This window comes from Oculina patagonica, chromosome 4 (genome assembly GCF_052425735.1).
Source record: "Oculina patagonica isolate OP01 chromosome 4, crgOcupat, whole genome shotgun sequence".
Taxonomy (NCBI): Eukaryota; Metazoa; Cnidaria; class Anthozoa; order Scleractinia; family Oculinidae; genus Oculina; species Oculina patagonica.
Window position 1 is genome coordinate 57,460,202 of NC_135761.1, and position 14,758 is coordinate 57,474,959.

General features: G+C 39.7%; 1 protein-coding gene across 1 annotated transcript in view; it reads right to left on the reverse strand.

Annotated features, from left to right (window-relative positions):
- Positions 1-14,758, reverse strand: part of LOC144650844 (uncharacterized) — a 64,019-nt gene that overhangs the window by 5,804 nt on the left and 43,457 nt on the right. Inside the window, exons 22-38 of the mRNA XM_078510605.1 lie at positions 13,216-13,384; positions 12,119-12,384; positions 11,384-11,544; positions 10,545-10,704; positions 9,702-9,834; positions 8,809-9,001; positions 7,602-7,704; positions 7,077-7,190; positions 6,610-6,783; positions 5,392-5,631; positions 4,740-4,871; positions 4,383-4,517; positions 3,556-3,678; positions 2,994-3,119; positions 1,687-1,884; positions 855-1,049; positions 129-371 (exon numbers count right to left, since the gene is read on the reverse strand). Coding sequence (XP_078366731.1) covers positions 129-371; positions 855-1,049; positions 1,687-1,884; positions 2,994-3,119; positions 3,556-3,678; positions 4,383-4,517; positions 4,740-4,871; positions 5,392-5,631; positions 6,610-6,783; positions 7,077-7,190; positions 7,602-7,704; positions 8,809-9,001; positions 9,702-9,834; positions 10,545-10,704; positions 11,384-11,544; positions 12,119-12,384; positions 13,216-13,384 — 2,865 coding nt within the window. The remainder of the gene's footprint in view (positions 1-128; positions 372-854; positions 1,050-1,686; positions 1,885-2,993; positions 3,120-3,555; positions 3,679-4,382; positions 4,518-4,739; positions 4,872-5,391; positions 5,632-6,609; positions 6,784-7,076; positions 7,191-7,601; positions 7,705-8,808; positions 9,002-9,701; positions 9,835-10,544; positions 10,705-11,383; positions 11,545-12,118; positions 12,385-13,215; positions 13,385-14,758) is intronic.

The window sequence follows — 14,758 nt, forward strand, 5'->3', positions numbered from 1 at the left end:
AAAAGCTGTCGTGCAATTGATTTAAAACGGTCAGTTAGTAGCCAAACTATGATTTTTACTCTTGACAATGGTGTTCGATTTTGGCCATGGGGATAATGTCCATCAGGTGAATTCAGCGTCAACCTTACCATTCACAGTGACGTGGAAGCTACAACTCTTCTGTGTTCCACTGTCACTAGTTCCTACCCACGTGACCCGGTGTTTGCCAACAGGGAAAGGATAATTTTCATCGTAGTTGCTAGGCGACACTGTCACAGTCTTCATGTTGGTTCGTGGAAGCTGCCACTTGTATCCCAGCACCACTGTGGACTTGTCTGGTTCAAGATCCTCTACTCTGTCGATTGGACATGCGATCCATGGATCCGTGTAAACTGTGAAGGTATAAAAAAAAGACATGTGAAAAATTCGAAAAATATCTTCTGTGAAGGCATCATTCGCGCCCTCCCTTTTTAAAATTTAGGTATTCATAAAAGGAATATATACGACTATAAATTTAGATAAAAATCAGTTCATACGATATTGTTAACGCTAACACTTCAGCTTATAAGCCACAAACTTTTTGCTGTTTTTTTTTTCATCACAAGCAAATGATATATGGTATCCTTACACTCGACTAAAACTGTTATTCACTCATTTGAACATTTGGTACATGCTGAGCGAAAGTTTCATCCAAATCAAACGCTTAGCATTTTTAAAGTTGTGTTTAACAGCGTAATGTACATTTGATGCAATATATTGCGTTCGTTTAGCTTAAGTATGTAGTGATAGGCCCAACAGTGTTGGGACAAGCTGGATAAAGTAAGTGTTGGGAACATTTAACCTTGTTTTCACAGCCAGCTGCGAAAAGAACTGACCTCTCACGCATGACAATGGCGCAATCTCGCTCCATGAAGTATCGTTTTGACATGTGGTGTATCTAGGACCGCTTAGTGCATATCCGTCACCGCAGTAGAAGACACATCGTGTACCGTACTCGACGTCTGTCTGAGAGCATGACGATGGAACCACTCCACCGTTATCCGGGACAGTCAACTTCGGACAAACAACCGCTGAAAGAAATAAGCATAACCCATTAGCTACTACCACTTCACAAAAGGGGTGAATAGGGGTACGCAAATCTGCCGATCCGTGCTAATTTTTTTGCCAGATCCGTCAATCCGCCACTATTTTGTTCAAATCCGAATCCGTTTTACTTGAAAGCTTCGTGTTTTTCTGCTACGGATGGTAGATGCTATTTTGACGCCAATTTTTTAAAAGAAATTTCGTTTTATTGCTTGTTTTTTTTTTTTTTGCGACAATACCGCTAGCATACCGACGAGAACGACCATATTGATCTGTACATTGTTTGGTATCCACGATCAAAGCTTCCTGTCACAAAGAGTGTCTAAATTTTGCGCCAAATTCTCAGCCTGTCGGTGATTCGCTGTAGTTTCGAAATCCGCGAATCCGCTCAATGTATCGCAAAACATCAGCAGTCCTTTTTAAAACCAATACATCACTCCGGTAACCTAGTCACCCTCCCCCCCCCCCCCCCCCATTCCCAATTCAAAACTACACTGATTAAATTTATTTATTGTGTAGTAACAAATTTATGGAAGCGAAAACGTTGTGAGGAACATATAAGAGTAAACATACAAATCATGGGTTACTGCGTATGTAGCATGAGATATAACTAGTGGTACTTACGTTCACAGTATGGAACAGAGCCTTTCCACATTCCATCAATCTGGCAAACCAAATACTGGCTTCCACCCGCCAGGTTGTGTCCGCTCACACATCCATATGTACAGACCGTGTTACGTCTGATATTTTCACGATCATCAATGCAGGTGTCCGGGGTGATAAGACCACGGAACGGAGCTTCCAAGGCAGGACAATAAATCTCTACAAAACAGACATTTTTCACATCAGCAACCAATATTAACATCAAGTGTGCTTCTTAATAAAATTAAGAAGGGAGTGATAAATCACTGAACACAAAGAAGTAAATCAAACTGAGGAGTGATGAGGACTAAGAAACGACAATGAAGGCACAACAATGTTTTTCTTCAGTTCACAATGATCACAAGAGGTACTCGTCGACCATACATTTAATTATGCTGGAAGACGCAAAGAATAATAAAAAGAATTAACCATGTGACACGCAAGAGCCCTTGTTATAAGGTGTACGTACATTAAAACTGAATTGGAATACGGAGTGTTTTCTTTCGTGGAGGAAAGAAGACCGAAGAACCCAGAGAAAAACCCTCGGAGAAAGGACGAGAACCAACAACAAACACAATCAACATATGAAGTCGGGTCCAGGATTCGAATCTTGATCCCAGGCCACATTAGCGGAAGGCCACCCCTGCTTCCACATTTTGAATACCCTGATGATTCAATTCATGAGCGCCCTACTTCCAATAAGCGCCCCCTTCCGAATAAGTGCCCCCTACAAATGTGTTTTCGTCAATAAGCGCCTCCATTCTAATAGGCGCCCCCATTCTTTTAAGCGCCGCTATTCTAATAAGCGCCCCTATTGTTGGTAACTGCCCCTACTTGAGTCATAGACGTCGAGTAGATAAACTCATGTACATTCACCGTATCATACATGTATATATTTACTGCTAAAATAAACAATTCTTTTAAAAGTAACTGAACTTTCAACAATTTCTTACTGTTACAGTTTCTGTTTTTGTTAGTTATTTTAAAATTGGTTAAAGTTTTTATTTGAACATTTGATTGTTTCTCAAAAATTAAATAGACGCCCTGTCCCGCATAAGCGCTCTGTCTCGAATAAGCGCCCTCCCTTGAGGTGCCAAAAGTAAAAATAAGCGCCCCGGGCGCTAAATAATAATAATAATAATAATAATAATAATAATAATAATAATAATAATAATAATAATAATAATAATAATAATAATAATAATAATAATAATAATGGTTTTATTGGTAAAAAGCCAAATCATTACGGTAAGAATCATTTTTGGATTTTGCTAAAACTAAAGTTGTACCTTCACAGTGTTTATCGTCATCCATGAGTCTGTAGCCAGCCGGACAAGTGCAGTAATATCCACCTTCATAATTGCTGCATTTATCTTCACATCCACCTTTGTCTGGCAGAGCGCATTCATCGATATCTATCAAAGGCAAGCAGCGAGTTACGATTGATTTGACATCATAACTTAGTCCAACTAAAATGAAATACAATACATTTTCCGCTAGTAACATTGGATATCGCAACATGTCCCCGGCTCTCTGGTGAGCGGAAGGCGAAAAAAGATTTCCATCTGTCTATAGCCGGTATGCATACAGAGAATCCCCCTCAAATTGTAACTGAAAAATGCCAAAGCTTGCTAAATAGACTGGCACAAGATTTGAATGAAAGGGGGTGCTGAAATCTCAGTTATCATGGTTACTTTTTCGACGATTCCTCAGCAAACAGTGAAAATTTGAGCCCAATCATCAGCTATCAGTGAATTTTACAGACTCCAGGCTCTGCGGGGAAAATGTTGGGAACCCTGGTTTTCCAGCCATCCCCACCCCTCTTTGGGGACCCTGCGATATGATTCCTACCTTCACAACCCATCTTATCGGCTTTCAGTTTGAATCCTGCTCTGCAATCGCAGTTATAGCTTCCTCCAGTGTTGTTACAAATGTGTTCACATCCAGCGTTGGCCAGGCTACATTCGTTGAAATCTAAGGAAATTACAAGAATCTGATAAGAAACGTCAAGAAATCGCTAAATTCTTAAAATTGTTGTTTTTCTTAGAAAACAAATGTCTCCATTGTGCACCAAAGAAACTAATTATTAGTAACTAGTGAAATAAATTGTTGTTGTTGTTGTTGTTGTTGTTGTTGGATTCCATCTGTCTCGGCAGACAAAAGAATATGCGTCATAGTTTTACAGTGCCTCTGTGGCTGTACATTCATATTCTGGAAACGCAGACCCTGTTGCAATTCCAGCAAACAAATGCACGCCTGCCTTAACGGGTGCTGATGCTGCCGTGTGCCATCTGCGCTCTATGCTGTCCTCCCACTGATCCTTTCTCATCCTCTTGCTCATCAGCACGCCTGCATTGACGGTTTGTATCCGGCTGCTTCGATTCGCAGCAAAGGCCTCCCAGCCTGTGGTGTTGATGTCGCATGCCTTTCGATTACGCTTATAAACGTCTTTGTAGCACAAGGCAGGCCTGTCAGCAGGCCGTGTACCTGCAGCAAGCAATGTCCTTCGGGATTCGACCATCTACCATACGGCTCACATGGACAATCCAGCGCAAGCGGCGCTCAGTTGGGTCCAAAGGTTATCATAGCCGGGAGTGGTCGGTGGGGATACACCGCTAGTGTAAAAACTATTACTTGGGTTATTCAAAGTTCAGCCTTATTATTTCCTGGCTACTTACCTTCACAGAGGAATTCGCTGTTTTCTTTTAGTTGGTATCCCTGTTTACAGCCACAGAGGTAACTACCCGGAGTGTTGATGCACACGCCATTAAAGACATCACAACCGCCATTATTAGCCTGACATTCATCCTTATCTAAGGAAATAGTATGAGAGGAAGCCATTAATATAACTAGATATGCCAACAGCTATTCTAAAAAATGATTGCACATATCCGGACTTTTGCTAAAGCACTAAATTGCCCGTTAAACACAAAAACTCTAATAGGCTTTTATGCCTGGTTTGGAATAAACGTGTTGAAAGAATTTTTTGCCTCTCTTAAAACGAAGGAACGATCATACCCAAATCTTTCACTTACCGATACATGTCTTGCCATCATACGCGAGAGTGTAACCAGGCCAGCAGCCACACTTGACTTTCAGGTTACACAGGTTATAACAAACCTGTTCGCAGCCGCCATTGTCAAGCTGACACAGATCTGCCAAGGCACCTAGAAGTGGGAAAAAAGTCTCATGGTGTGAATAGAATGCCGAAAAACAGAAAGGGTCCCTCTGGTATTTTTATAAAACGCTTTGAATTTTTTACCGTTGACATAACGATATCAAACAGATATATCGGTCAATGGCTTTGTATTTTAAAACTAAATTGAAGGAAGTGTCTAATAAAAGCGGCAAAACACAATTATATATACGTCGCATGCGGTTCAGCCTTACTACAACTTGACAAATTTGTCCAAAATCATGCGCCATTTTGTTTTACGCGTAGAGGATTGTCGCAAAAAAGAAGAGTTTATAAGAGCGAGCGAGTGTTACTTGATGTGCGTCAAAGGTGTAAACTGGCCCTGGGGAAATCTGAGAGCATGCCTCTTCAGTGGAGCTGAGAGGCACGTCCAGCTTTTCATAGGGAGGGTGCGTCGCCTCTAGCTAAATGCGACAAAGTCTTAAAGTATGCAGACTGTTGGGTAGCATGCCAGTTTATTGTGTTCTTTGTTCTTTTATTTTTGCACTTACCAACTCGAGAGTAAACCGTGACCTCACACATGGTTAGAATTCCTTCTCCAAACATCTGCACTGACACGTATCGTCCTGGGATTGGTGGATCGCACTGAACTCTCAGAGCTTGTCCCTGGCCCACAGTCCTCACGCGGTCGTGACACGTGGGGTTTTGCAGGTTGTCTTTGTTGACGCCAACTCTGACATCAAAATTCTTCAGTCGGTCGAAGTAGTTATGGCGATTCACTATCATGACGTCTGGTAAAAAAAGAAAAATATAGATCGAGTATGAAGTAACCACCACGTCAAATTCTTGCAGTCGATTTGATGAAAGTTAATTTAAATCAAGGCTTATGAACTTAAAATCAGTGACAAGAAACTAAAAGCCTTAGAAATTCGATCTAGAGTTTAACTTATATGTTCTCTCTTAGTAAGCATTTCTGAGCAACATCATTAAACTAATTATCATTCGACTTTTGAATCAAGTCTTATTTTCAATCTAAGCTCGTCGTCAATTTGATGAAAGGTCTTTGTTAACGCCAACTCTGACATCAAAGTTCTTCAGTCGGTCGAAGTAGTTATGACGATTCACTATCATGACGTCTGTTCAAAATGAAATAAATAAATTGAATTCTTCTGCTTGGTTAAATAATATGCCTTATTTCTCGGCCTTGTAGTGTCGTTAAATGAGGTTTCGAGTCAGTTGAACTGGCAGCATCATTTATTTAATCAGTGTTGAATTTCAGCTCGCCGTCAGTGAAAGTTTGGATCTTATATATAGCTTCACCACTTTCGACTGAAGATGGCCATAATATTTTAATTATCGATGCTTTGAACAGCCAGTGGACGGCAAAGAAGAAGACAATAGGTTTATTAACTTTAGTATTTGACAGTGCAGCGCGATTTAAATAATGATTTACACAACTAATTTTCTTAATATTTACACAACTAAATTATTGATGTAAGCTTTTGATCTACAACGCAATTTTACCAAATGTGTTATAAATTGAAGACAAGGGTGAATTTGTCAGTTCGTCGCAGGGTCATGTTGCATGCCTTTCACGATGTTCGTCAGTCACGTGTCACGTTCATGTCACATACCTGTTACGATTTACGTCAGTCGCGTATCACGTTCATGTCATATAGCTGTCACGACGTATGTCAGACACGTGTCACACTCATGCCACATTCTTGTCACCACGTACGTCAGTCACGCGCCACGTTCATGTCACATACCTGTCACGATGTACTCCCTTCCAAGATCTACCCTCCACCATGGGTCCATTTCCTTGTTGGTGTGTGTACAAGACTTGTCGTCGTAATAAGTGGAATAGTTTTCATCCACAGCTCGGCTGCTGAACCCATTGTAAGCGGTACTCGATTGTTCTGTTTTCTTCTTGTGAGCAAGATCTGTAAAGGAGAAATTAAAACGCAGAGACTTGTCATTCACCCAATATATATTTTCTGTTAGCGAAATACAACGTCTGTAAAAGAACTTTCAGGAACTCGACTGCGCAAGTTAATAAACCTCTATCGAAGAATGTAAAACCTCTTTCGAAAATGGGTTATTTTGTAAATTATATTCTGTTTCTCTGCATTGCTCACTTTGGCACTAAACACAATAATGTGCGCTGTTTCAGTGATATCGTTCGCTTCAAATTAGACCGTTATTAGTAATGGTTAATCTTAGATGTAAAACTTACTTGGAGCAAACTTGCTACAGACGCTCACAATTGGTTCATCCACGACCTCAAAGCGCTGATCCAGTCTTGCTTGATCAAAATTTGTACACTTGTCAAGAGAAACGTAAGGGTCGGCTGTGGATAGAAAGTACAGATGATGAGTTGATTACATGTATCACGGGCACCACTTTAGGCGCGATGGACAGATCGGACTCAAGAAAGGGGCAGAAATCAAATCTAGCTCAACTGCCTTACAATTTTACATTTTTACAATTGTAAACGTGTTGTCTGTACAGAACGGTTTGCTCATGCCATAATGCATTCAGTAAATTTGCTTAAAAGCTACGCTTTAAACACCCACGTAGTAACGTGTGAATCTGACAACTATTCTCATTCTCCCGAAACGTCCCGGCAGATGTTTCACGGAACTTGATTTTTTTTTAATGTCATTACCAGGAATAACATTTTCATTTTTCTTTTTAGGCGTGTATAATATAATCACTGGTATGCAAACTAGCCAACTAGAAAGCTGAATAAAATGCTTACTTGGAATAAAACTAAACAAGAGATGTTCCTTGCTTATTGAGCTGTCGCTGTTCTCACACTTGCTACTCAGTACTAGGTCTTCACTGTTCGCTGGTATCATTTTCTAAAAAGAACAAATGTAGTATTCAGTTAACTGAAAGTTTTTGAAAGAATCATATTTACATATTTATCTATTTTTTAGAAGTTTAGACATGGCAAAGGCATGCCACAAGCGTTGCTACTTGGTACCGAAATTGAGGCAGCATATGCATATGGTTGTCCCGCGAGCAGACTTTCCTATGGGATAAATCCGGTGGCCTGCTTGCTTGCCAGCTTATAGTTAAAACTAAATATAATTAAACTTAACAACTTATTCTAAAGAATACTTAGACGACTGAACCATAAAGCGTTACTAAGTATGGAATTCATCGTACGGAAAAAGAAAGCGGCTGTACAGTTAACAGCAATACCCTGCAATCCAAACATAGCCAATAGGCAGGGGCACCCAACGAGCAAATTTTACTACAGTTGTCGAAACGCCGTTTTACGTTATAAGTGTCCTTTTTGTGCGATTTAAAGGCTCATTTGCAAACGTTAAGAAAATTTTATCTTTTCGGAGATGCTAGCTGAACGAAATATTATTACCCGAACTAACGAGCCGTTATTGCCTTCTCGAAAATCACAGCTGGCCTTTTTTCGTACCCAAAACATTTTTCTCTCTCCGAAAAAAACAGGCCAGGCATTAGAACTTTTCCCATGTCAAGAAAGTTTGAGGTAAAGAAAACTCCAGTTTTTCGTCACACTTTTATCCGAAAATCGTAGGCAATTATAGGTCTTCCGAACAGATATTCACCGAAACGGTCTGTTGGGTGCCCCTAAATAGGACACACAGAGAACCTGTATGTTTTCGCTAAATTCGTCCCTTGGCTTACCACATTGTTTATGGTTGGTTTATATGTCTTTAGAGGTTTCTGTACGTTTTTATGAGCGCTTTAACGTACTGCTAAGAAATATGCGTAATTGTACTGGTTCACCATCTTGGATTCTCTTGGCCTCAAATCTTACACAAGCGCTCGAAGGATTCATATGTTTACTTTAGCCTTAAACAAGCAAAGATCCAGGACTTTTCTAAATACATAAAATTGATTTTCGAATAAGTTTATGGTCCTGTTTCAAAAGCTCTATTTCTCGTGGCGGTATGCATGCATTTTACACATTTTTTACTTACCCCAGATTTTGTGTTAACACACTTTTTACTGCCAACATGTTGCAGTGACCCACCGGTCGTGAAACTAAACTGATGCCCTTCACACGTCGAGTATAAACCAAGCGTAACACCATCTGTGACTGCTCCTATTGGCTGCACACATTTTCCACTCTTGGTGTGTTTCAGATTGCCATTGTTCAGGACAAACTCCAATCTGGGTAACAAAGTTACGAAGTAAAGTTAACTTTAGCTATCCTCTTTAAACCCCGTTTTATTACTGAAAGTGCACGCATACAAATTAGTGATTTGTTTTAAAAGTTAGATACCAATAAAACTAAATTTCACTAAGGACCAACACATGAACACACTCATTTAAAGATAGTTTCTGTAATAAGCTCGTGCTTTCCTATTCAAATAAGCGCCGTCTGTTCCAATTAACGCGCCGTTTTGCTAGCAAGTGACCCCTATTCCAAAAGAGTACCTTTTTTATAAAGAATGCACCATTAAGAATTTTGGACAAACCATTCGGTACAGAATCCAATAGCATTAGACCGCTGTGCTCCCCATTAATCAATGTGGCAACGTTTCAACGGTTGAAATTTGACTGTTATTTTAAATCGTAAACCATGAAAACCATTTTCCTTTTTTCAACCTCGTGAACCCTTTTATACAGGCCAGTAGCACCCCTCATAAAACTTTCCTGGTAATTTTCTGGGGGGGAAGGTAAAGAATCCAATCCAAACAACGCGTCGGCCGACACACCGACAAAGGCTACGAACGCCGACAAAAACAATACCGACGAGAAGGCTACGAACACCTTCCCCATTTTCTGCATGGACGATGGCATGATTAACATTATTTTGCACAATGTAACAAAGATCCTTAAATTTAACCCCCCAGATCGTTTGCCTTACCTGTCCTCACTGCAACCGCTGTGAATGAGTAACTTGGTTCCTTCTGCTACACTGTTCCCACCCCCTTGTGGATGAATACACTTCAAGGAGCCGAGATGAACCAAAGAGCCAGGACCATTTAGGCTTGTCTTACCTGAAAACAAAAGAATGCATCGGTAAGTATACGTACGGTTTTTAGGTTTGTATGATGTTCTTTACTAAACAGTTGACATGCATTAATATACAACAGCTGCAATGAGTGAACATAGTGGATTTGCCTTTCAATCTTGGATGACACTGCCCTAAGTAAAAAGGTCGGGCAGTAGCTTTCGCAAGGTCCCACAGAAATGGCTTGCTACCCTTCGACAGAATAATAGAATAAACAACAGGAACAATGCCCATAGCCCTCACATTGTTACTCTGCACTACGATAATACTTGGCTTCACACAAGAAGCTAAGTTAGTTTCAAGTAAGCGTTCAACTCAAGTGCACTTGAAAATCTCAAGTCGCATTTTACAAAATCTGGCTTCACACTTGATGACAAAGCATATTACTTAAGGTACAAACTGTCAATCATCTTAAGAATCGTGACAATGCTGCATGCCGCTTTCATTTGGCTTCCATTTCCTATTGGTCAAGTGCGTTCTCAAGTGTGGTGTAAACCATACTTGGCGGCGTACTTCGGCTTCGTTGAAGAGAAAAGAGGCGTCATTTTACTCCAGTAATGTAGCAAGTCTCGTAATTAAGCTTGTAGTTCTACTGGTTCTCTAGTATAACAGTTGCTATTGCCAGTTAACAGAGCATTATACTTACAAAAAACTGATCACATTTCAATTAATTCTGTTGTTTTATTTCTAACTCACCCACTGTCCAACACTGATCAGCCCTTCTTCTCTTGATGGATCTAACCGCCAGGTCACACTGGAAATTCTGATTATCTGAAGTCGGGGTACACTTGGTTTGTTTCAGCCTTGAGCCCTTGGACGCTCCGTTTGTATCGATACAATGCTTGGACCATGAGTTCTGATAATAAAGTGATATGGCAAGGTTAGTTTATTACCTTCTTAGTTAAGGCCGGAGATTTAATGGACTGTGTCACGGCTAAGTTAAGTTTATTTTATTAAGATTTGCCAAACTGACTTGCTATGAAACTTGATGTTTGCAAAGAAATTACTTCTATGGAACTAAATGATAAAAACCATAGTCTTATTTCAACCAAATGTGTCTCCTGGGTGTTATAATTTAAAGTTACAAGCAAACGAGATTAAAAATTTGAAAACTGCTCAGCCTAAAAGCATTTCAAAACCCCCACACGCAATCCGTTTCAATCTTCTTGAAATCTTGCCCATGGCCATTTCCTTATGTGTTAGTTTAACTAAAATCCGTGACACAGTTCCTTTAACGTAACAATATGAACAGGAAGCTCTGCAAAAAGCTGGGCAGTCTCCAAGCTGAAAGTACACTAAAACTCACTTTAAGACATTGTAATGATTTAACATGCAAACCAATTGCAAGCTTAAGAGTGGTGGAGTTAAAAAGTATAATGAATTATCTTTTTCTTGTATAGGTACACCCTGAGACTAGAGGAGGGAGGATGACTTCTTGGGGCCTAGTCTCCTGGAATGTTTTGCAGTCTCTTTCGCCACGCTAAGGTTAAGCAAGCACGGCCTATTACTTCGAGGGATATTGCTTCCACACTCACCATGATTTGTCCTTTAAGAGTGTACACCCAGTTCTGTCTCTCATCAGTGGCATTACATCCCGTTACTTTAATAGGGTCACCGTCTGTCTTGGAGTTCACGAACAAGCAGGGTCCACGTCTGTCATCTGTTGCCGATTGCTGATTCTCTATTAAGAATATTTCTACAGCACAAAAATGTAAGTGAGATTAAAATATATTGAAATAGTGAGATATTGTAAGATGAAGCTGTAAAAATTGAGTAAATTTTCGCCAAGTGTATTGTTCCGAGAAACTGTACCGAGTCTCTTATCACCACGTTAACGAATGTTGTGTCGTTAACGAATGTTGTGTCTATGAAATTTGACACCGCTTGGATTGGGTGACTATCATTGAAAATGGCAGCTTAAGGAGGCTCAAAACAATTTTCAGCCCTTTCCAGCTCTCATACTTTGATGGGTCAGTGCTAAAAACAATAATGCCCAATCATTGATAAACAAATTGTTATCTTCTCGACGTCACTGGTATACATAGCAACGGCATAACTTGTCAAAAACACCCTTAGGGTTAAGTACTTATAACTCGAAAGAGAGTCCGGTAACCCCCATTATATATTATTGAATAATGATCAGCATGTTAAGGTACAACTTTTTTGCAAAAATAAAAAAAATTCTCCGGACTGGTTTCAGAGCCACCTTAAATTTTCAAAAATTTAAGTTGGCTCCGGAAAAAGTTTTCTTGTATATAAATCAGTTGTACCTGACATTTCAAAGTCAGCAAACGGATTAGGATTGTCGTAGTAATTCTTCTCTGTATCAGTCGGGTTCTTGGGGTTCATCTTATCTTTGTACCACTCGGTAGATTTATCGGCCCCAGTCTTCAGACTTCCAACTGGATCTTTTAGGTTGAAACCCAAAGCAAGGTAAAGACGTTTTCCAAATATGGTCAGGTCGACAGCTGCGTTGAATATAAATTGGTTGCTTCCTCCGTTAGCGTACGCCGACAGGCCAAACTCGAATTTGATGCTGTGTTAAAATAAAAGACAAAATAATAACATTTTGGTCGGGTGATAAACAGACCAATAAAATACCATTCTAGACAATGGAAGAAAGAGTAATAAAAATCAAACTGATAGGATTTGATTTTTAGGATTTTACGTAGTAGAATCTGGAAAATTTCATAAGTGCCATGAAGGCACTAATTTATTTTTTCAATTGCCTGGGACAATTTGGCTGGCATGTAGATAACTGATTTGCATGTTGCTTTTTACTTTTTTTGCTTGAAACTTAGGCAAAATAAGTAGCTCTTGGCCCATGTTATTAAAGGCCGTGACAAGCGAGGAAACATTGTTGCGGACACATTGTATCTTGTTATGCTTCTTTGGTGAGCAAACGAACGGGACACAAAACAAACGATTTATTTCCATGAAGTACAAACAGGGAAAAACTGTTTGGGAAAAAATCAAAAACATATCTTCTGTCTCATAAACAAAACATGTTTCAACAGAATTAATGTTGTATGCGCGGACAAACAGAGGAAAATTTGTGTCCGCAACAATGTATCCTTTTCTGTCATGGCCTTAAAAGTCAAAAGATGGACGAACGAACAAAAAGAACTACTAATTACGCAGGACAAAAAACAAATGAAAAAAACAAACATAAATAGGCGGACAGACAGGTAGATATAGATAGGCACCCAGCTGCAGGCAGAGAGTCATAAACAGGAAGACAAAATTTGGAGTTTGCGAGGCACCTTTCCTTCTGCATTTTTTTTTGTGGGGTTTTCATCTCCCCCAGTCGTTCAGTTATACTCGGTCGTTCTTTTTACACCAACGTTATTGCAAACAGTATAATTACCTGTGGATTCTAAACAGCTGAGTCAGGATAAAGTTAATTGCCTTGCTAACCCAGTTACAAGCCATCTCAGTTAACTTTAGGAAACCAACAGCCACGTCGAGCACGTTACATAGACCCTTTCCGATATGCTCTATGGCCTTACAAGATCCGTAACAGAGGTGAGAAACCGCTGCGAAACAAATGTGAAAAAGATTTATTATAAATAATTCTTTTACTAAACCTTTTAGGTTTCTTTAGTTAATCAGTCTCATAAAAAAGTGTCACGAGTATGAAATGTTTGAAACTACAGGCTTAATTTTTTTTACGTTTGTAAGAACTGATCATGATGTATAGCATGAATTAAATTCATGAGAAATATTTTATAAGTCAGTGAAACAAGCTACTCGGAAACAAAATACTGCTAGGATAGTATTGCCGAAGAGTAAGATATGTATGGAAGTAAAAGATGGTTAGGAGAAAGACAATGAGAAAGGTAATATTCAGTCAGTGATACAAGCTACTGGGAAAATCATCTTTGAGCTAAAGATAATGTGAGGCCAGTGAGGTTGAGAAATGCTCGTTGCAGTTGTATTTTTATTTAAAACAAATGAAAAACAAACAAGACTTAAATTTTATCCCTTGACCTCTACATTAGCGGTGCAATGTGCTACCAACTGAATTATGAAGAGAGTCATAAAGAGTAGATTCAGCAATTCAATAAGGCAAAATTTGAGATCAGTTGTGGCGTCGACAAACTATGCAAGGCACAGCAGTACACACATGTAAATTAGGAGTTGTGGCACTAATTGTGAAAACTCGCTCGGACTCGCCTGGCTCGCCTGGCTCGCCAGCCTCGCCTCGCTCCTTGTCACAATTTGTGTCCACAACTCCTAATTTACATGTGTGTGCGGAACGCAAGACGCCTTTCTTACCCCTCTCGCGAAACGAGTTGCAAAAAAGGCGTTGGCGGCACCTCTAACGGCCCGCAGCAACAGAGAGCGCCACCTGTGTGCTATATTTATTTTTCAATTGAACAAATATTTTTCTTTAGTATATGCAACAGATGGCTGCCGCAAGATATTCGTCAGAAGTTTTGCAAGCTAAGATGGAGGAAAACCTCCGTGAATTTCAAAGAAACCCCCAAAGAAATTTGTCTTTTTCACTCGCCCACACCGATTTTAACGAATGGCTTAGAGTATGGAAAATGGACATACCCGAAACTGACACAAACAACAAAGATCTTTTAATTTTTGCAAAAAAACACAAAAAAAAGTTTTATGATCTTTTGGAAAGCGAAATTGATGACTTACGAAGCTTAAAAGCAAGCTTTGGACTTGAAGTTAAATTTTCGATACAAAGAGACGGAGTTACGCAACACATGAACCACTATTTCAGTGAAAGAGAACCGCACGTGTTTTCAAAAAACACCAAAGAAGAAATCGAAAAAGAGTTTGTCAGATTTATCGAAAAAGCAAAGGGAGAAATTGAGGCTTGGTCAGAGAAGGGCTCGGGGTGGAAAATTGAAAGAATAGAAATGGCGTATATCAATGTCGCGCGTTATCAG